The sequence below is a fragment of the Podarcis cretensis genome (assembly GCF_951804945.1).
Source record: "Podarcis cretensis genome assembly, chromosome: 11".
Lineage (NCBI taxonomy): Eukaryota > Metazoa > Chordata > Lepidosauria > Squamata > Lacertidae > Podarcis > Podarcis cretensis.
In genome coordinates, this window is record NC_137180.1 from 111,210 (window position 1) to 134,000 (window position 22,791).

General features: G+C 48.0%; 1 protein-coding gene across 1 annotated transcript; it reads right to left on the reverse strand.

Moving 5' to 3' along the window:
- Positions 1 to 630: 630 nt before the first annotated feature.
- LOC307227037 (maestro heat-like repeat family member 5) lies at positions 631 to 17,220 on the reverse strand. Its single transcript, XM_079996138.1, has 11 exons — positions 17,034 to 17,220; positions 13,839 to 13,978; positions 12,250 to 12,279; positions 10,021 to 10,137; positions 8,541 to 8,651; positions 5,687 to 5,827; positions 3,561 to 3,680; positions 2,795 to 2,868; positions 2,567 to 2,702; positions 1,738 to 1,833; positions 631 to 929 (listed from the first exon to the last, which is right to left on the reverse strand). The coding sequence occupies exons 2-11, from the start codon at positions 13,932 to 13,934 to the stop codon at positions 762 to 764; spliced, it is 1,089 nt and encodes a 362-aa protein (XP_079852264.1). The 5' UTR covers positions 13,935 to 13,978; positions 17,034 to 17,220; the 3' UTR covers positions 631 to 761.
- Positions 17,221 to 22,791: the final 5,571 nt, after the last annotated feature.

Here is a 22,791-nt window from a genome sequence, read left to right on the forward strand (position 1 = left end):
TTTACCTTGATTCCCAGAGCGGACTCGCTATCCTGTTTTCAGAGACCAATACTCAGCGCACTAGAGTCTTAAGGTTACGTTTACAGTTTGTAAAGAAACTAATTGCTGATGAAATGATTGTATTTCAATATGTTCCAGGTGACAATCAAATTGCAGACATTTTTACTAAAGCACTTCCAAAGGTTACACATGAAAGACATGTACAAAATATGCTTTATGTTTTTGTTCCACAATGATGAACCGCAGGGGAAATGTTGAATGGTTTCTTTAAATGTAAAGGTTCATCATTGTTCCACCAGTTGTGTATGTCTTTAAGGGGCCAGAGCAAAATAGCGAGACCCAGCTTTACAGCTGTGAAACATAGCAGGTGCTGTGTTGTATTGATTAAGCTGTGTCAGCATTTGGGTGTAGTATATAAGGAGCAGCACCTAGCTTTCCCATTACCCTGGGGGATGGGTTGGTGGTTGGGTCTGGTTTGTTGTTGGTGTATTTAGTGTATAAGGAGTTTTTGTTTTTGCTATTAAAATCTTGTTTAAGTTATTTTTGAGTCCCTTTTTATGCATTGTCTCCCCAGCAAGCTCTCTGCAGTGCTACTATACTGCAAAAAGCTAACACTGGCACCTCTCAGGTGGGCACTATTGCCGTTATAAGAGAACAAGGGTGGTGAGTTCATGGTGAGTCCTGGCACCTCTTTTTCTAGAAAAATAGCACTGGCTGGCACCTTCCCCTGGAATGGCCATGCCATACAGCTTTCATCTAGTTCACACCTGAACTTTCCAACGCAATACGATTTGAAATTGCAGCGTTAAGCCTTGGTCACTCACATCAAAGTCCAAATGCTCGGAGACATATTTCATGAGTACGTTGGTGGTCTTGACTGCTCTTTGCCTCTCACTGATTTTTGTGGAGTCAATCCAGCCATTTGTGTGCTGCGGGAGAGAAATCATCGTCATCACATGGAAGGACAACCCTTAATCCAGGTTTGCAAATTCACAAAGCTTCATAGAGGGGACAAATTGCAAAAGGGGGTTGTTTTGTAAAGGAGAAAGTTTGCTGCAATTTGTTTATTATTATTATTATTATTATTATTATTATTATTATTATTATTACTATTATTACTATTATTATTATTATTAATAATAATAATACCCCACCTTTTTCCCAGACAGGGACTCGAGGCAGCTTAGTAGAATTAGATATTAATTGGCTCTTGGGTTGCTTTTGTTTTATTATGCATTTTCTGTTCTGATTTTGTATTTTTATGTTGTGAACTGCCCTGCAATCTGTCATTGGTGTGTTTGTGTGTGTGATAATTACAACAATACAACATACACCTCACCACAGCCATAGCAATGGAATGCAGGAAGCATCCTTAGACCAAGCCCAGCCATTGATCCACAGGTAATGAGGACTGGCAGTTGGCCCTTTGGCCTTTCAGACAGAGAGCCTTTTCACAGCCCCACCTGGAGATGCTGAGGACTGAACCGGGGACCTTGGGCATGCAAGACAGATGCTCTGCCCCGAGCCACGGCCCTTCCCCATAGGCCATCAGCAGAGGACATATCTTGTGTGCCTTGCACAAGCATTGCTAGCAGAACAGAGGCCCACTTGACCATCAGCACCCACAACCAGTGAGTTGGCCACAGATGCCCCCCGTGCAATCATTTCAAGAGGGTCTGTCCTCCGGCATGGGAGCTGCTGCTTCCCCCTGCTCTGACACCTTGGGGACTCCCTTACCACTAATATCTTCTGCAGCGTCTCCAGAGAGGGGGCCTCCGACAGCAAGCTGGTGAGCATGTTGAGCCAGATGTAGATCGTCTCTTGATAACAGTCCTGGAAGGAGAGAAGCAAAAGCAGTTAGAAGCTGAAGACCCCCATGGAAATCCCATATGCTCTGGAGCCTTCTAGTCCAAATTCGTAACAAAGCTTATGCAGGGGTTCAAGCAAGGCACACAAAGAGTCATAAACATCAAACGTTTCTTGATGTATGTAAGGTTACAGGTCATGCAATATAAAGATATAGGACTCCACACTGGGCTCAACTTCCTTGGGGTGTTCCAAGGCAGAGGGCCTTCTTGGTGGTGGGGCCCACCCCGTGGAACACCCTCCTATCAGATGTCAGAGAGATACATCATTATACTTCCATCTGAAGACATCTGAAGGCAGCCCTGCATAGGGAAGTTTTAAATATTTGATGTCTGGTTGTGTTTTAATTTGTTGGAAGCCACCCAGAGTGGCTAGAGTAACCCAATCAGATGGGCAGCATATAAACAAACAAGCAAACAAATAAAATTAAATGCAGCGTAGGAGGGAGGCATGAGAGTCACAAAATGCAGGCATGCAGGAATCATTCGTGGATGCATTCTAGCCAAAGGTGAAATGCAATAAATATGGAAACAGGATTAAAATCAAAAATATACACCCCAAGTCTCTGGCTGTTACATCATTGTGATGGGTCAAGTGTCTCGGGCAGCATTCTTTGCAGCTTAAATGGCTCAGACTCTTTGCCCTCAAATCCTTTAACCTGGCAACCCCATTTTCCTCCAGAAGCAGAAGGTCCAGTCACCTGGCTCTGTGTTGCCGGCACGGAGCTCCCGGCTTTGACCTTCGTAACCTGCAATGATGGCAATTGGAAGACCTTCCTGATGGTTTTTTGTAGCAGCTGAGACCGGAGCAGGGGGTCCATGCATGGTCTCAAGGCACTGAAAAGAGAAAGAAGGGGAGAGGAAAGGATCAGCACCCACCAGTCCATAAACCTGGTGAAGAAATATGTACTGTGTCTGGCCGTACTTACGTCATGCGAATGATCGTTTCCATTGCGGGGTGTAAGATGCTGAGTGATGCCATTGGCTCCTCTTTGATGACCTCCTGTGGTGGGGAAGCACACAGCATGTCAGGGAACTGGAGGCGCCATCCCTGCCACCACACCAAGGCCTGAGTTGTGCTCTCTATCCAGCCCACTTGACAACTTCTTTGCAATTGGCAAGTGGGTCCTCCTAGGGGAGGAGAGTGGGCTTTCTGGATCTGGGAATAAGATCCCTTTTTCTCCTGGGCAGAGCTGTACCGCATAAGAACAGCATAAGATCAGCCTTCTGGACCAGGCCAAGGGCCCATCTAGTCCAGCATCCTCACAGCATTCTCACAGTGGCCAACCAGACATCTGTGAGAAACCAGGGAGCAGACCATGAGCCCAAGAGCCCTCTCCCCGCCTGTGGCTTCCAGCAACTATATTCAGAAACATTGCTTCCTTCCTCTGTGGAGGTAGAACATAGCAATCATGGCTGGGAGCCATCGACAGCCCTCTCCTCCTGGGAGAACCTAGCCTCTTTTACTTAGACACTGGTGACATCCTGCTGAGGTTGCCACAATGTAGGGCTGCCTTTCAAGTGGGTTTGGAAACTTGAGTTGGAGCAGAACGTGACTACCCAGAAATGGTTTGAGGCCAGATGATCAGAACATGCAACCCAGAGCTAGACCTACACAGCTATTTTTAAGAAAAAACGCTCTGAAAAGAAACCCCAGGAGATTCCCCCTCTTTTTTTCTTTTTCTTTTTACTCACTGTGATGCAGAAGGTGAGCTCGTCTTTGTGGGGGAAGGTGACATATCCCACATTCGATTGCACAAGCGCCTTGGTTGTTAGAGTTGCTGCCTTCATAAAGCTCTTCTTCAAAGCCTCATTCTGAAAGGAGAAGGGATTTTATAAAATTGAGTTTGAATCAAAATCACAAGGAAACATAAAGCCACACCTACCCTAATCCTAATTCTAATCCTTACCTGTCAGGGACTCAGCGGGAGCGCAGGGAAGGGAGGAGATGGAGAGCGAGGGGGAGCAATCCGAGGGCAGCGTAGGAGAAGATGACAGCAGCCCGAGAGATTCCATGAGCCTCTCCAGTGAATCGGAAGATTCACAGAAGGGGGCGCCGATGGCCAGGGCAAGGGGGGACCCAAGGGGGACACCCCAGAAGCAAGGGGCCAGCGGGGACTCCCAGAGCAGCAGTTGGAAATCAGGACCAGCTTCCCCACCAGAGCGTAGTGGGGGGGAGGAGTCCCAGGTATCAGAGCCCACATATTCACCACCAGCGAGAGAAGATGAGTCAGGGTTGGCCACGCCTCCATCGGAGAGCGAGGGAACGGTCAAGAGGAAAGTTGCCGGCTGGGCGCGCGGGCCAAGTTCAAATGTACAGGCGAACGGCACAGAAGGTAGCCCGGATAGGGAACCAGGTCCTAAAGCCCGCTGGAAGGAGGGGGAAGAATCAGGGGGGTCAGCGTCAGAGGAGTCCAGAAAGGATGAAACCCTAGCGGGCAGGAGGGCCCAGAGGAGAAAGGAACTTAGGAAGAGGTGGAGCAAAGCGAGAGTCTTAAACTGGTGAGGAAGGGGCAGAGACTCAGACGGGACTTCGCCGGTCTAGGCTTTAAGACGTGGAGCTGCGCGCTGCGGCTTTGAAATGGAAACTAAACCTCAATAAAGACTTTTGTACATAACGACAGCCTGGCGTTGGTCCTCTGTGAGCTGGGTCCTAGAGGCAGCTCTGACATTACCCTAACACTAACCCAATCCAAAAACAAAAAATTCCTACCAGTAGCACCTTAAAGACCAACTAAGTAAGTTCTAGGTATGAGCTTTCGTGTGCATGCACACTTCTTCAGATACCAATCCAAAAATTAACCCTAACCCAGAAGTGGTCTTGTTAGATAGTTAAATTCATGTTAAATTGCTGTTTTAGGGTTTCTTTAAAAAAGTCTGGAACAGATTAATCCATTTTGCATTACTTTCTATGGGAAACATGCCTTGGTTTGGAACACTTTGGTTTCAGAATGGATTAAGTTTGAGAACCAAGGTACCACTGTAATGCCCCATCTGGTCCTAAGTGTGGAGTCAGTATACACCCCAGTCTACAACCCTTCGGTGGATGAAGCCAAAAACCCTTCCCTAGGGCACAGTCTGAAGGCGTGTGGTGCAAGGACCTTGATGGAGCTCAGGTGGTCTGCTCAGTGCCTGGATGGTGACCATGGGGGAAATGGTTGCACACCTCCTGGAGACGTATGACAGGAGAAAGGCAGAATATACCTGTCAGGGACTCAGCGGGAGCGCAGGGAGGAGAGGAGATGGAGAGCGAGGGGGAGCAATCCGAGGGCAGCGTAGGAGAAGATGACAGCAGCCCGATAGATTCCATGAGCCTCTCCATATTTTTTTCGAGTATAAGACACCCCCTATTTTGGGGGACTCCAAATTAAGAAAATGGGGGAAGGATTGCCCAGAGTTGCTGAGCTTTTCGGGGGTAGGATTACCCACAGTTGTTCAGCTATTTGGGGGAGGGGATTCCAAAAATTGCTCACCCGCTGAACCTATGCAGCCACTCACACATGTCGCAAAACCCACCTATTGTCTGTCCCTCGCCGGCAGAAACCGCCAATCGCCTTCCCAATTTCCGCAGCGACAGCCAATCAACACCACCCCTTGCCGCAGCCACCAATAATGCACACAATAGCTGTTGACTATCTCCGGCTTGCAGCGGCAACCAAACCCACGTCCCCCCTATGCACTCTCTGTGTATAAGATGACCCTCATTTTTAAACATCATTTTTTAATAATAATAATAAAAAAAACCTCATCTTATACACGGAAAAGTATGGTATAGCTGAGAGAACAAACAACAGGAGTCCGTGTGATAATCAGAGCCATACCTTCCTGCTGTTCTGGAATTGGAAGAGGAGCTCCTCTGTGATGAGGTCTATAAAAAGGGGGAGGTCATCCTGCCGTGCCCCGGATGCCATTTGACCACAGCAAAGGATGACGGTGATACTGGCATTCGTCTCGCTAGTATTCTGGAGGGAAAGGATGGGGAAAGTGAGTTTGGGAACCTTAAGTGCAATTGGAGACAAATCACCATTTAGTTGGGACCTTTTAGCAGCTGGGAAAATATTAGTAGTCAGTAAGTTGTTGTGCGAAAGGTGGAGGGCACAAGGAGAAGGGGACAACAGAGGACGAGATGGCTGGACAGCGTTCTTGAAGCTACCAGCATGAGTTTGACCAAGCTGCGGGAGGCAGTGGAAGACAGGAGTGCCTGGCGTGCTCTGGTCTAGGGGGTCACAAAGAGTCGGACACGACTAAACGACTAAGCAACAACAACAAGTTGTTGTGCAGACTTACAAATTTTGTATTTTTTTTCCTCCAGGAAACTCAAACTGCTGGCAAGCCAGGGCTCCCCCACCCTATATATGTGCATCGGGTTCTTCCTGCCTAAATGTAGAGCCTGACATTTGACCCTATTGAATTTCATTTTGTTAGTTTGGGCCCAGTTCTCCAATCTGTTAAGGTTATCTTGAATCCCGATTCTGTCTTCTGTGGCATTGGTTACCCTTCCCAGTTTGGTGTCATCTGCAAATTTGATGAGCATCCCCTCAATTCCTTCATCCAAGTCTTTTATTTTAAAAAAACGTGGAACAACAACGGGCCAGGACAGAACCCTGTGACACCCCACTGGTCACTTTTTCCCCAGGATGATGAGGAACCATGAAGGTGTTCTCTTTGGGTTCGGTCAGTCAACCAGGGAGAAAGTGCAGGACAGTGTAGGGTAGACTGACCACTGGTGCTCTTTTCCATGGGAGCTGCTTTTTAAAAATTAAAATGAACCAGGTGGATCTGCTCATCTTCTCCATAGTGAGGGTTGGGAAATTTCCTTGGTCATTTACCAACTCACAGCAAAAATCCAGAGGTACCACACTCCTGGGTTTCATTTCTCTTGGATGGCAGAGCACAAGAGAGTTCAGGGCTGCGTTCAGATGTAACAATAAACATAGGCATCAACATAGGTTGGCCTCTAGCTCCCATCAGCCTCAGCCAGCATGGCCAGAGGTCAGGAGGGATGGGAGTTGCAGTCTGTAGCATCTGAAGGGCACCATTTTGGTTACCTCTGTGATAAACTATGGTTTATTATTGTGTGAATGAGCCTTGGACTCATCGGCTCCTGCTCCCTTCTCCTCTAGCACAGTTGCAAAACGGAGACCGGAAGCTTGAGGGAAGTTAACTGAAAGTGGAAGGAAAAGGATCTGATCTCCTTCCAGCTGGGTTGGAGAATTGGAGAGTCGGGGGCACATGACCCCAAGGCCCCCTCAGGTTATGGAACTGTTAGATCCGCACGCAGTTACTATGCCTTGTGAGATAAAATGGCGCCCAGTACACTTCTGCTGCGCCGATGGACGTCTGTGCCGATAGAAAACTTGAGCTCCCTTAGCTCTCTTAGCAAAGTCCTTAGCAGAGTTTTGCAGCGGCAGAAACTGTTGCCTTGTGTGTGGATAATAAATCAGACTGAATGCAGGCTTCTTGCTAAACTCCAACAGTCTTTTAATGAGTAGAAAAACATCATAAATCAGCCCGGCGAAAGAGCAGACATCCTTTCGCCTCTCAGCCAAAAACGAAAGGAAACTCATACACAAAGAAAGATTCCCGTATGTGAACATAACCACGCCTCAGAATGTGAGACGTCACACAGAACTGTTTAACCCTGTAAGTTCTGATTCTCCTCACATGCCTTTGTAATAATTCGCTTAATTGACAAATATATGGAGGTGAACACAGAGAGCGACACTCAACTATGCTTTGCTTCAAGTAGACCTGTCGAAATGAATGGGCCTAACTTAGTCATCTTCATTAAATTCAGTGGGTCTACTCTAGAACATAGTTGAATGGGGCCAGCAGGCACTCCCGTAAGGCAGAAGAACCCTTGCACGAGAGCAAATTTGGCAGGGGATGCAGCTGAAACCTCTCCCCTCTTTCTCTCTGCCTCTCCCAGCCTGCCGCCTGCCTTCTCTCTTGGGTTCTGCTCCCTCCCCTCAGTTGGAGAGGTGTCCCCTCTTCCAAACTCTAAGAGGTTCTTCATTCAAAGCTTTCTGACAGCAGAACACTCTCCCTTGGGAGGTTGTGGACTCTCCTTCGTTGGAGGTTGGATGGCCATCTCTCAGGGATGCTTAAGATTCCTGCATTGGAGGGGGTTGGACTAGATGACCCTTGGGGGTCCCCATTAGCTTCCACTATTGAAGAAATGCCAACCAACCATCTGACAACCAACCTAAAAACAGGGGTCAGTGTACTTTGAGGGGTGACCAATGGTTTCTAACGAATCTGTTTGACTGACTGACTGAGCCAAGGGATCAGATCAGATCTAGGATCTGGAGCCACAGAGACAGGACTGCTGGAGCCCACTTCAGAAGGATGACTGAGACATACCCACAGAGGAAGCTGTCTGGCTTCCATACTGAGAGCAGATCCAATTGCCTTTTTGGAATGGTAAGGATCCCATCCCTTGAAAAAGAGCATGTTTGGAAATGGGGCAGGATTCGTTCTTTTCCAACATGCTTTGGTGTGGATGTAAAGAGCCGCTAAGGATCCAATCTGCCAGGATCTTCGTCTAACCATTGGCCATGCTGTCAGGGGCTGATGGGAGTTCCAATTCAAAACACACGGATGGGGAAGGGGCACCAGGCTGGGGATGGCTGACCTACACTCTTGCTACGCTCCTTCCTCACTTCACACCCTTACCTCAGACGTCTCAGTATTCCTTGCAATGGCTGCGTGGCCGAAGTCCCGCACTGCCATCAGCACCTGTGAAATATGGGTGCTTGAAGCCACGCCAATAGCCTCAGAAATTCCCTAGGGAGAATGAGGCACGTCAAACATGTCGTTTTCTTGATTGCAATTAGTGATAATAATAATAATAAATTTTATTTATATCCCACCCTCCCCAGCCAAAGCTGGGCTCAGGGCAGCTAACAACAATTAAATAGTACAACATTCTAAAAACATTTCATTATAAAAATTAAATAAAATCAATTAAAATGAAACTGATGGCAACCATTAAGCTAAGCTGATCATGAGGGATGGAGGATAAATGTGATTCTGTAAGCAGATTCCTGCGAAATGTGGGGAACCAAATTTAAGAATGGAGAAATGAGACACTTAGAGAACCAATTTGAAGAGATCCTTTCATCCCGGATAATAATAGGGGTGGTTTGAAGAACGATATTTTTGTGAATTCTGATGTGAACTGACCAGACCACACCTCCCAGACTCGTGCAGCTTGCAACGCAAGGATGCCTTGCATTCTGACATTTTCAAATCTTGTGATACAGTTCTTGGCTTCATTAAACACTCAACTACATTAAAATGCACCATTTATTCCCTGGAAGTATTTGTAATCCACCCCTCACCCAAAGGCGCCAGAGCAGGAATATGCACCATCTAAACCAGGGTGCTCCAATTTCTCATACCAAGTGGGCCACAAGAGTAGTTCAGCACAGAACCTGTGGGCCGCACACTGACTTGTCGTGTGGGAGAGGGGAGCAAGGCCACAATTTGACACACACGCCCCGGCCCGCATGCTGCCTTCCCAAAGGTAGGCAGGTGAGGCGCTGGGTTTTGGGAAGGAGGCACGAGGCTCTGGCGGGACCTAGAGCCTTCCCACCTTCTTGCCAAAGGTGGGAAAGAGCTAACTGAGGACTCTAGGACCCTGACAGATCACACCTGCCTCCTTCCCCAAGCCCAGCACCTCCTTACCCAGCTTTGGGAAGGCAGTGCAAGGCCTACAGGTGTGTAGGGGTGCCTCCAAGCTTGCTGAGGGCTGCCAAGAAAGGCATTGAGGGCCACTTGCTGGCTGCTCTGATCTAACCCAAAACTAAACAAATCTGCCCAGATATGTTGAATGCTGAAAAGCAGTTGCTCCTGTAAGAGGCTTTGAGGGGGTGAGTGGGTGGGCACAAAATCCTTGGAGGGAGGAAGGTCATGAGCAGAGACCAATCCGGAAATCAGGACAGAGGGCTGGTGGGGTAATGTCAGGGACTGGCTGGATGAGTAAGAGTGGGGGACCCTGGATTGTGGTGGTGGGACACTGGGGAGCAGCCTGGGGAGACGCTTGAATCAGGAGGGTTCAGAAGGAGGAGGCTCTTCCAGGACAGTCTCCGTGTGAGCGCAGTCCCAGTCCCACTGGCTCTCCTCCCCCCTGACATCCCACACATTCACTCACCTCTCTGTCTGCTTCCTCTTCGAGAGGCAACCTCAGGAGTAAGTGCAGGTACTGGTGGACTGTCTCTGCGCTCCTGGAATCCCGCAGCTTGAGTCCATAGTATCTATAGAGGGCGTTCTAAGGGTTGGGGAAGGTTTGGGTGAGTCACAGGGAGGAGACCCCACCAGCTACATCAACTGCTTTTGGAAAACCAAAGAATTTCAATTTTACCGTCTGAAAATGTCGGGTAATACTAAATAATAACAATAGATTGCAAGTACTAGGCAATTGTTTTAATGATTTGTATGCAATTTTACACATCTTCTGAATTCCCAAGTCATGTTACAACTCTTTAAAGGTAAAGGTAAAGGGACCCCTGACAATTAAGTCCAGTCGCAAACGACTCTGGGCTTAAAGCTCATCTCGCTTTAAGGCCGAGGGAGCCGGCATTTGTCCGCTTCCACAGACCGTTTTTCCAGGTCATGTGGCCAGCATGACTAAGCCGCTTCTGGCGAAACCAGAGCAGCACACAGAAATGCCATTTACCTTCCAGCCGGAGCAGTACTAGCTTCAGCTGGGGAGGGTGGGATATAAATAAATTATTATTATTATTATTATTATTATTATTATTATTTACTTGCACTATGTGCTTTTGAACTGCTAGGTGGGCAGGAGCTGGGGCCGAACAACGGGAGCTCACCCCATCGCAGGGATTCGAACCGCCGACCTTCCGATCGGCAAGCCCAAGCGGCACAGTGGTTTAACCCACAGCACCACCCGCGTCCCTATTACAACTCTTTAGTACTCCTCATTTGGGGAATTTGAAAGTTGACAAGTTCAGCATGTCCTAATTGCTCTGCCTCCACTGTTGGAGGCAGGAATGCTTCTGAATACCAGTTGCTGGAAACCACAGGAAGGGGAGAGTGCTCTGTGTTCGAATTCTGCTTTCCAGTTTCCCATGGGCATCTGGTTGGCCACTGTGAGATAAGGATGCTGGTCTAACCCAGCAGCCTCGTCTTTCATTCTCATGACACACTTTTGTCCTAGATACGCTGACCCTAGGCTCTTCCAGCTTTTTTAGAGGACTAATACCTGCACTTGCAGCCTCTTACAGGTGTCCCCAGCCTCCCTCCACAGTAATGTGGTTGGCTGTCACCGGTTTAAAAGGGAAGCCTGTCCAATAGTGGTGGAGTGGTGTAGATGAGTGTGGAGTCTTCTTTTGCCTCAAGGCGCAGGTACTCTGTCTGATTAGATGAACTGCTTTTGTAGATATTTGTATATATATTTAGCTCACAATAATAAATACTGCACTAAAGAACCTAGGACTCTGAGCTTTCTGCTAAAAGCGCCGCGAGGAATTCGTGACAGGGTTATGGGCCCAGCACACTTCTGCTGCGCATGAATACAGGTGGCTGTTATCTAGCCGTGGGTGCTGGAGGGGAGCTGCAGCAATGGAGCAGTCCAGAGCTGGCGTGCTGCTGGAGAAGCTGACGGCCATGAACTACAGCATCTGGTCAGTCCGCATGCAACACTTTCTCAAGCGTGAGGGCCTGTGGAAAGTGGTGGAAGATCCACCGCAGCCCCCTGAGGAGGATGAAAAGGATGAGAAAACCTTGGCTATGATCATCCTTGGAATGGACGACAGCCAGCTAGTCTACGTAGCTGATAAGGTGACAGCAAGTGAGGCGTGGGATGCGCTCAAGCTGTCCATGTGCGAGAGACATCTGGCTTGCTGATAACACTGACCAGGAGAACGTACCGGTGTCGGAAGACACCGGGGGACTCCCCGGTGAACCACCTAAAATTCCTTTGGACTTGCTGTGGACTTGATCACGCAAGTACCTTCTGCTATCCGGAGAGCAGAATAAACTCTTTCTTCTTTGAATCAACCTTGGTGTCATTTGGCTTCCTTCCTCCTGTCCCGGAGCAACGCAGACCCAGTCAGTGAACTCCAATAAGGCTACAGATCCAATACTCTCTGTGGAAGTGCTGGGTCAGAATGACGCAGCAGTAATGTGATTGGCTGTCACCGGTTTAAAAGGGAAGCCTGTCCAATAGTGGTGGAGTGGTGTAGATGAGTGTGGAGTCTTCTTTTGCCTCAAGGTGCAGGTACTCTGTCTGATTAGATGAACTGCTTCTGTAGATATTTGTATATATAATGAGCTCACAATAATAAATACTGCACTAAAGAACCTGGGACTCTGAGCATTCCGCTAAAAGTGTCGCGAGGAATTCGCGACAAGGACTTACCTTGTTGTGTCCAGGCTTGGATGTCTTCTGCTGGGAATAAAATGAAGAAAAGTGTCATGTTTCTTGTCTAGAGAACAGTTGCCATCTATCTGCCACTTGTCTTCTCTAAAAAAAACCCACATGCCTAGAAATAGACTTCTTGCAAAAATCATTTGGAGTAAAATCTATTGCAATCAATTCTTCTTCTTTTTTAAAGTGACACTCCAAAGAAGATTCAATAAATCCTCTGGACTGGGAGACACACCATTCATTTAAAGCACTTTGTTTCTTGCCATGAACAAACAGAATCTAGGCATTGTGGCTATTACTATTATTTATTAAATTTCTGTACTGCCCTTCATCCGAAGATCACTGGGCGGTTTACAATATAAAAACTCAAAAATACATACCATAATAACAAACAGACAATACCACTCCCAGTATGATTATTTATTAAATTTTCTGTTGCAGAAAGTATTTGCTTGCCTGCTCTGCCAAATGCCCAGGCCTGGCAAATTAACTGCTCTTGAGAGCGAAGAGGAAATATTGGCCATATCAGGCACAATACAGTCACAAAAACTTTTACTGCACAATATCGGATTCTCAAACGTTCCCAGATATCGGGAACGATCAGTTGCAAAAGTTAAAGAAAAAAACATGCAACATTTCCTGGGGTCCAAGTCATCCCACCAAATCAAGTTCATGGATTGGTTCTTCTTCCGGTCTACAGATGCTGCACTGATCGCCTTCTCTGCTTCCCCAAATTTGCCTGGTCCTCTTTTCAAGCCCCACCAGGAGAAAGTCGTCTCTTGCATCTGCAAATAGGACCTTCCTCCAAGCTGGGCTCCCAATAGTTCAGGCCGAGGCAAACACGGCCCTCCAGCTGTTTGGGGACTCCAATGCCCATCACCCCTGACCTGCTGGTCCTGTTAGCTAGGGATGATGGGAGCTGTAGTCCCAAAACAGCTGGAGGGCTGGGTTTGCCTTTGCCTGTGATAGTTCATGGCAGTTCTCCTTCTACATGCTCCCACCAGCCCCAGGCAGCATATGGTCCAGAACATTTAGAGGGCACCAGGTTGGGGAATCCTGGTTCACGCTGCGCAACATCAGACCAGGGTGGCTAAAAATCAATGACCCCCTTTTTTAAAAATGGATTTCTTTGATTTAAATCACATTTTTAAAAAAATTAATTTGGATTTCTAAAATAAAATGCTTCTCCTCTCCTTCCTCCGCTGAGGAAGTGCTGCTTCCCACGATCTTTGGGGGCTCTCTGAAATCCACCCGGCTTTTCCCCTCTCGCCCCTGAGCCGATGGCAGTTCTTAACCCGAGGTACTATTTCTGGGTTAGTGGAGTCTGTAACCTGAAGCGTATGTAACCTGAAGAGTCTGTACGCAGTTAACTTATTATACCCCACAATAATTTCATAATTATGTGTCAATGCATTCCTAACAGTATAACCAAATCAGTAGTAAAAACTACTCTGGAAATTTATTATTCCCAAAATGAAACCTTCATCTGATTGTAAATATTAAGATTATACAAGCAAGAATGTAAAAATATGCTTTAAATAGATTTGATTTCAATCAAATCCACCCTGCATCACACACACCTGGGGAGGTGGCTGGAGGTGTTGGAGGATGGTCTCCAAAATCTCCCTTTCATCCATCATCTCCAAAGCTTCTCTGACGGTTCTTCCTCCCAGCATTTTCTTACCCACCAACAAGTACTCTAAGTTTTCATCAGAGAGTTCTTCAGAAAAAAAGAGAGAGAGAGAGGTGAGTAAATGAGGTGGATGAGAGGGAAAGGTACCGTGTTTTTCCATGTATAACACGCCCCCATGTATAAGACGCCCCCTATTTCTGGGCACTCAAAATTTAGAAAACGGGGGCAGATTGCCAAGACTTGTTAAGCTTTTTTGGGGAGGGGTTGCCCAGAGTGGTTGAGCTTTTTTGGTGGGGAGGGAGCCATTAATCAAATTGCACAATTGCAGGCAGGCATCAGCCACCAAGTCACCTATCGTCTGCCAGTTGACAACAGCCCTTTCCACAGCAAAGAAATCATAGCTGGGAATCTCTTCCTGGCGGCTACAATCAAGCGCCCGTCCCCCCTCAGCACTCCCCCTGTAGAAGAGGAGCCCCAATTTGACACTTGATTTGGGGGGTAAAAAACCTCGTCTTATACATGAGAAAAGACGGCAAGTTCTTTCTCAGGGGGCTTCTCGCCTGTTGCAATGAGCGGGTGCATGCCATATCTGAACAGGGATCATAGAACTGTAGCGTCTGAAGGGACCTGCGGGGGTCACCTAGTCCAACCCCCAACAATGCAGAACAGGGGCAGCCACCCGGAAGTCCCACGCCTTGTAACAAGGAGGGGTGGGGTGGGGTGGGGGACTTCCACCCAGACATCAAGGAAACCAAGAGAGACCCTGACCTTGTATCATCATAATAATAATTTATTATTTATACTCCGCCCATCTGGCTGAGTTTCCCCAGCCACTCTGGGCGGCTCCCAATCAAGTATTAAAAACAATACAGCGTTAAATGTTAAAAACTTCCCTAAACAGGGCTGCCTTCAGATGTCTTTTAAAGAAAGGGTAGCTACTTATTTCCTTCACATCTGAAGGGAGGGTATTCCACAGGGTGGGCGCCACTACCGAGAAGGCCCTCTGTCTGGTTCCCTGTAACCTTACTTCTCGCAATGAGGGAACCGCCAGAAGGCCCTCGGTGCTGGATCTCAGTGTCCTGGCTGAATGATGGGGGTGGAGAGGCTCCTTCAGGTATACTGGACCGAGGACGTTTAGGGCTTTAACACTTTGAATTGTGCTCGGAAACGTACTGGGAGCCAATGCACATCTCTCAGAACCAGTGTTATTTGGTCCCGGCGGCCGCTCCCAGTAACCAGTCTAGCTGCCACATTCTGGATTAATTGCAGTTTCTGGGTCACCGTCAAACGTAGCCCCAAGTAGAGTGCGTTGCAGTAGTCCAAGCGGGAGATAACTAGAGCATGCACCACTCTGGTGAGACAGTCTGCAGGCAGGGAGGGTCTCATCCTGCATACCAGGTGGAGTTGGTAGACAGCTGCTATGGATACAGAAGTAACCTGTGCCTCCATGGACAGCTGTGAGTCCAAAGTGACTCCCAGGCTGCGCAGGGGCACAGTTACCCCATTCAGGACCAGGGAATCCCCCACACCCGCCAGCCCCCTGTCCCCCAAAAACAGGACTTCAGTCTTGTCAGGATTCAACCTCAATCTGTTAGCCACCATCCATCCTCCAACCACCTCCAGGCACTCACACAGGACCTTCACCGCCTTCACTGGTTCTGATTTAAAGGCGAGGTAAAGCTGGGTGTCATCTGCATACTGATGAACACCCAGCCCAAACCCCCTGATGATCTCTCCCAGTGGCTTCATATAGATATTAAAAAGCATGGGGGAGAGGACGGAACCCTGAGGCACCCCACACGTGAGAGCCCAGGGGTCTGAACACTCATTCCCCAACACCACTTTCTGGGCACGGCCCAGGAGAAAGGAGCGGAAGCACCGTATAACAGTGCTCCCAGCTCCCAGCCCCTCTAGACGGTCCAGAAGGATGTTATGGTCGATGGTGTCAAAGGCCGCTGAGAGATCCAGCAGAACTAGGAAACAGCTCTCACCTTTGTCCCTAGCCCGCCGGAGATCATCAACCAGTGCGACCAAGGCAGTTTCAGTCCCATGGTGAGGCCTGAATCCTGATTGGAAGGGATCCAAATGGTCCGTATCCTCCAGGCATGCTTGGAGATGTTCGGCAACCACCCGCTTAACCACCTTGCCCAAGAATGGTAAATTTGAGACTGGGCGATAGTTGGCCAAATTGGCTGGATCTAAAAAAGTTTTTTTAAGAAGCGGTTTAATGACCGTCTCTTTCAGTGGGTCTGGGAAGGCTGCCTCACAGAGAGAAGCATTCACTACCCCGCAGAGCCCATCGCCCAGCCTTTCCCGGCTCGTTTTTATCAGCCAGGATGGGCAAGGATCAAGGAGACAGGTGGTTGGTTTCACTTGTCCAAGCAGCCTGTCCACATCCTCAGAGGTAACAGATTGGAACTGATCCCATGTAACAGGACTAGACAGAACTAGACAGTGCTACTCTCCCGCCCTGTCCTTGCTCCCACGGTGGAGTCTACCTCCTTCTGAATCTGAGCAACTTTATCTGCAAAAAAACTTTGCAAAAGCACTGCAGGAGATCTTGGGGTCCCTACCAGGCCCTGGTGGTGCAAGTGGTTCTGATAGATTGTGAACCACCTGAAAAAGTCTCCCGCTGCTGTTTTCTGCATTGCCACTTGGTAGGCTCGACGTTGAGCTCTAGCCCGTGTCCAGTCTGATTCAGAGTGAGTTTTCCGCCACCGGCACTCTAGCCATCTCAACGATTCGCCCTCAGCTCTGGGGGAAACCACGGGGCTGTCCAGGCTCCATGCAATCAGAGAGGGCGCTTCGGAGCCAGACAGTCAATAGCCCTGGTTAACTCCGCATTCCAACGGGCCACCAGGGAATCAGCCGAGAGGCCACCAACTTGGGATAAAACATCCCCTACCGCTCTCTGGAAACCAGTTGGATCCATTAAGTAGCAGGGGCAGACCATCCGAATCGGTCCCACCTCCCTGCAGAGGGGAAGGGTCGCGGAGAAGTCCAGTTGCACCAGGAAGTGATCTGACCATGGCACTTCTTTTGTTTCGCTTTTAGTTAGTGTCAGATCACCAACATCCGTAGAGGGAAACACCAGGTCTAAGACCAAGGGGAACCCAAGAGGGATCTGGTTCTGCCTACTCACCTGGGAACGCTGGCCCAGAGTCCTCAAGGCTCTTCTTTTTTGAGGGCCGCTGCTGGCTTGGGTCTTGCTTCACCAGCCCTGGCAAGACTAGGGGTCTGGCCTCTGCCGGTCTGGCCTCTGCCGCTGATGGGGTAGGCTTTGCCAATGCCGGCAGTAGGGCAGGGGCCTCGTCCTCATATGAGGGGTAGATCTTTTGATTTCTCCTCCTGCCCTCTGTGGCTGATGTTGAAGGCTTTGCCAATGCTGGCAGTAGGGCAGGGGCCTCCTCCTCGTATGAGGGGTAGATCTTGTTCTTCTTTTTTCTTTTTAGAAAAAAAGCCATCCTGCAAGATGCAAAAAGATTAGGAATTATTGGGAAATGATATATAGTGAATTGAGAAAACTGTTTAAAAAGACTTTTGTTAAGAAACCAGAAGCATTCCTTCTAGGAATTTTAGACCAAGATGTAAAAAAAGAAAATTGGAAATTATTTATGTATGCAACAACAGCGGCAAGAATTTAATTAGCACAAACTTGGAAGACAGAAGAAATACCAATGAAAGAACAATGGCAAGGGAAACTTATGGAATATGCAGAACCGGCAAAACTAACAGAAAAATTACATGAAAAGGACAACAAAGACTTTAAAAGAGAATGGGAACCATTTACAACATATATGAAGAGGCAACATAAAGAAATGGACTCATTGGCAGTGAACAATCACAACTGTCTACAACAAAAAATAAGACTATATGTATTGAGGAAATTTTGGGGAAACATCAAATACGCAAGGTGAACAATAGGGAAATAAAACAAAATGTGAGTACGAGGGAAGTCCAGGGGAGGAGGGTCGAAATATGAAAAATTGTTAAAGATATATTGTTAGAAGTAGAATCCATGGAAAAATCAATAAAAAATTATTTTAAAAAAATAAATAGAATCTCTGGATAACAAGTGTCATTTTTAGGTAATCTATTAAGACTGGAATATGATATTCCAGTTCTGATTGCTGGAAATTTAGCAATTGGGAAATATTATCCTGGATATTGACAGAATCTGGGAATGATTCAAAGTATTTGGTATTGTATTTTTATTTGTAAACATTGAAATGAGGAAGTCTTTTTACTCAGAGTGAGAAGGATGACCAAATATTTGACAGACCTGGAAATAGCAAGCGATCCAAGGGGGGAGGAAGTGGATACCGCGGAAGAATATTGTAAAATTTGTGGAGGAAAATGATCTGACATGATCTACTATTCCAGCCTGGTTATCTCTTCCTAATTCTGGGTGCTGTGTTTTATTATCTCTTGTGAAAAGGTATTTTAATGTACGGTCAGTAAAAGCCTGGATGTAAGGCCTGCCTTTTGTGTGAACAGTTTTGTTTTCGTTTTCTCATTATGGGTGGATCCCAAGACAGACTAGGTCTGGCTGAAGGTCTGCCCTGAAACCTTGCTGGAAGGATCTCCCCTTGGTGGGCCACTTTGCAGGAGTCGACTCCTGCAGGCGGCTTGTCTTGTGTGCGGGTGGAGGCGCGCTGCCTGCAGAAGTGGACCCTGGGACTAGCTACCTGGAAAACCTCTGTGCCTGAGGACGCCACAACTCCTGTAGCCTCTTCAGGCTTTGCCCTCGGATGGGAAGAGCATTGCACCCGGGAGAGGGAAAGGGGAGTCAAACAGGCACTCAAGGGATAATTTCAGAGAAAGAGCTTTATTTCTATCATCCGGGCTTGGTAGAAGGAGCTAGTGTGATAACTTCACAAACAAGCACAAGTTCACAGCCATTTGCACAGAGCATATATTCCCCTCCAGTTCCCTCCCCCTTCTCCCCCTCCTCAGGAGTCCTGCCTCATGAGTTTCCCTGAGCATGAACAGAAAACTCCTGTCCTGGGACTCTTGGGACTCTTAGCGCCCTTCCCAGGAAAGAGGGATGAGAAGCCAAGAGGGTTGAGAAGCCTTGCGTTCAGCGTGTCCAAGATGTGTTGCAACTGGATGAGATAAGACTCAATTCCCAGACCTGCTTATTCCTGGCATTGACAGAGCCTATTCATTAGCTTTTTGAAGGCTTCTTGTACTGATAAAAAATAACCTTTTGCTTATGCAGCAGCATCTTGTGAGAAAGCAGAGAAGAGCAGAGAAAAGCTGTTGTAGACGAGAGAAAGGGGAAATTTGGTTTTGAGGCCTGGGGTGACTTTGGGCCTAGGGGGGTCACCTGTCCTCACCTCCTTCACTCCCTGGCTTCTCCCCCCCCCCCGGAGAAAGGGGAAGGCATGGACAACAGACAGTCGCTTCAGGACACCGCACCCCATCAGCTTCAAGCAGTACCTGTTCCGCCTCCAAATAATCATTTGGGCTTCTGTGTATATTCCCAGGTTGTACTTTCAGTTAGTTGGAAGGGGGGGGCGGTTCTCCAGCAGATGCAGGAGTGAAACGCTATCCCTTTTGTTGTGTTGAAAACAACAACTCATCAGTGGGAGCCTCAGCTTCTGATCCTAAGGATGAGGCTAATGCTTCTGGTCCTATCCCTGAAGTTCTTTTATAGGTACTGAAGATTGACTGGATATTCTGTTTATTGGTTTGGTAATGCTGTGTGTCATTTAAAATGTGGTTGAACAACTCACACCGCTCATGTGATGTCTCTGGGAAGTCAGCCCAAATCACAGCCTGTACCGCATCCCAGACAAAAAGGGTACGTGAGCCTTAAAAACCCTTTTGGATCTCTATCCCAACAGAACAGCTGCATTATTTCTCTGGGAAGGTTTTAGTTTAGGTTTTAGGATCCCAGTTGCTCCCCCCCCCTATTCAGGTGACCCACCAAATCAGAAATCAGTTAGAGAGATGCCCAAAGTGGTGCGCAAGAAAATACTTAAAGAAATTAAGGCAGGGAGGGCAGCCGGCCCCTTTTCTGTCCCTCCCATAGAGGGTTTGCATATCTCCCCATTAGGCATCGTCCCCAAAAAGGCACCCAGTGAGTTTCACATGATTCACAACCTATCCTACCCAAAGGGAGGGTCCGTCAATGATGCGATACCTCAGGAACTTTGCTCTGTGAGGTATGCCTCATTTGACCAAGCAGTTAAACTTATTCGCAAATTTGGAAAAGGCGCGTTGCTGGCGAAATGTGATATAGAGTCTGCTTTCTGACTCCTGCCAGTCCACCCGGAAGACTTCCGGTGGCTGGGTTTTAAATCTGACGGGGCATACTTTGTAGACACAGGACGCGGGTGGCGCTGTGGGTAAAACCTCAACGCCTAGGACTTGCCGATCGTATGGTCGGCGGTTCGAATCCCCGCGGTGGCGTGAGCTCCTGTCGTTCGGTCCCAGCTCCTGCCCACCTAGCAGTTCGAAAGCACTCTTAAGTGCAAGTAGATAAATAGGTTCTACTTTATAGCGGGAAGGTAAACAGCGTTTCCGTGTGCTGTGTTGGTGCTGGCTCGCCAAAGCAGCTTTGTCACGCAGGCCACATGACCCGGAAGTGTCTCCAGAGAGCGCTGGCCCCCGGCCTCTTAAGCGAGATGGGCGCGCAACCCCAGAGTTGGACGTGACTGGCCCGTACGGGCAGGGGTGCCTTTACCTTTACTTACTTTGTAGACAAAGCAATGCCTATGGGTTGCTCAGTGGCCTGTGCAGCCTTTGAGGCATTTAGTACCTTTTTGGACTGGGCGCTTCGTTTTAGAATAGGCTCTGAGGGTGTGTTGCGCTACTTGGACGACTTTATTCTCGTAGCTGATAGTAGGCATAAGTGCTCGGCCCTTCTAGAAGCCTTCACATCTTTAGCAGGACAGCTGGGAGTACCTTTGGCTGCAGATAAAATGGAGGGCCCAGCTACAACTATGGTTTACCTAGGCATTGAGTTGGACACAGTCGCCCAAACTTCAAAACTTCCTATTGAAAAAATGGTTGCGCTTAGGGACCTCATTCAGCAACTTCTCCCTCTAAGAAAAGTTACACTCAGGGACTTCTGGGTTAGCGCCATCGTCTAATGGTGGATTCCCTCCGAGCTCCGGAGGGAACCGGCTCCGCCAGGATTGGGTCTTGTCCGCGGCAGCCACGCGGGGACCCTTAAAAATCACAAGCGTGGATGCCTGTGAGCGTGGTGACTCGGCGGGCACCATTTGCGCCCCCCAATCTGCGAAGGAACCTTTTTAAAGGCTCCGGAACAGGGACAGGGTGCGGCGCGGTGCTGTGAGTAGACTGCTCCTTCTGCGGAGTGAAGCCGCAAGCCATTGTCGGAGAGCGCTGACTTTTTCCTTGGAACAATTGGACTCTAAAGTAACAACCCGTGAGTAGTACGGAAATTGGAATTTAAAGAAAATTTTGTTGAATCAGGAACGAGCGGGGAAGGGTTAAAAAGGAAGTCCACCCCCCCCTTTGTAAATAACCTAAAGCAAAGGACCTGCTAACTAAGGTCGAGAGAATCTTTTCTTTCTTTTTTCTAAAAGACTTTAACTTTCACGTTCTGACATTATAAGAAATGTTACTGGAGGATAAAAGATTAACTTTGGGAGCTGAAGTTCCACCCCCCCCGGACCCGGGAGCGTCCCGCGAGAGAGCCTGTTGATGAAGTATTGAAGAGTTTGACAGCTGTCAAGTTAGCTGTCAGAAGGAAAAAGAGAACTTTGTTTCTGTTGTTTCTGCTGGTTATATTTGTTACAATTTGTTGAAAATAAGGAAGGGCTGATACAAACTAACTTGATTTTTGGATTTGAGCTGAAAGGAACATTAAGGAACCAAAATCCCCCTAGAGGGGGTTTAGGGACATTACAAGAATGGCTGGAGGAGGGAAAATCGAGGCTGAATTGGATAGAACATTTGTTCTCTTGGGAAAGTTACAAGGCCAAATCGATGTTTTGGCTATAAACGTCACAACTTTGGACTTAACAGTAAATAACATTGTTGAATCTGATAAGGATTTGAAGCAGGAAGCCCATTCAATTGAACAAATAGAGAAACTTGAGAGCCATGAGAATATGGAGGAGACATATGTTGCCCCTGAAGAAAAGGTAGGAGCAGCTGTAATTTTGCAGATGTTAAAGGAGAGCTGCAATTTGAGGCCTGACATGATGGCAACAAAGGAAAATAAAAACCTGATGTGGAAAGTCTGGCCTGAATTGGAGAGCGGAAAACTGAGAGATCTCCTTGTGTGGAGATCTGAAGACCGAAGGATTATAAATTTGATTAAGATGGAAGTTGAAGCTTTGGGGACATTTGGATTTGAAAGGAGTATGAAACAAGATTTGGAGTACCCCATAGACTTTACTTTTAAGTATGGGGATCTGGCTGGAAGAAACATGGATCCTGTTGGGCCGGAGCCTCTCCGAGATTTGGGGTTTAACATTAAGGACTATCAAAAAGACCAGCAGAGAGGAATTGAAAGAGATTTAAGAGCCTCGGATGTGAGATCTCCAGGCTAAACAGTATATTGAGACTGGTGAACCCTTGTTGGGGACTGAAACCGGGAAAGGGGTGGGTGGAGTTAGAGAATCCAAAGGGTATATCATTATAACTTGCTCAGGTGGCGCTGTGGGTTAAAGCCTCAGCGCCTAGGGCTTGCCGATCGAAAGGTCGGCGGTTCGAATCCCTGCGGCGGGGTGCGCTCCCGCTGCTCGGTCCCAGCGCCTGCCAACCTAGCAGTTCGAAAGCACCCCCGGGTGCAAGTAGATAAATAGGGACCGCTTACCAGGCGTTTCCGTGTGCAGCTCTGGCTCCCCAGATGCAGCTTTGTCACGCTGGCCACGTGACCCGGAAGTGTCTCCGGACAGCGCTGGCCCCTGGCCTCTTGA

Excerpts from the sequence above, each read along its gene's own strand:
- LOC307227037 (XM_079996138.1), bottom strand. The coding sequence starts at position 13,934 with ATGCTGGGAGGAAGAACCGTCAGAGAAGCTTTGGAGATGATGGATGAA. Across the intron at positions 10,138-12,249 it reads CCAAGCCTGGACACAACAAG|AACGCCCTCTATAGATACTA; the intron begins GTAAGTCCTTGT and ends CCCAACCCTTAG. Across the intron at positions 1,834-2,566 it reads TGCCGGCAACACAGAGCCAG|GACTGTTATCAAGAGACGAT; the intron begins GTGACTGGACCT and ends CTCTCCTTCCAG.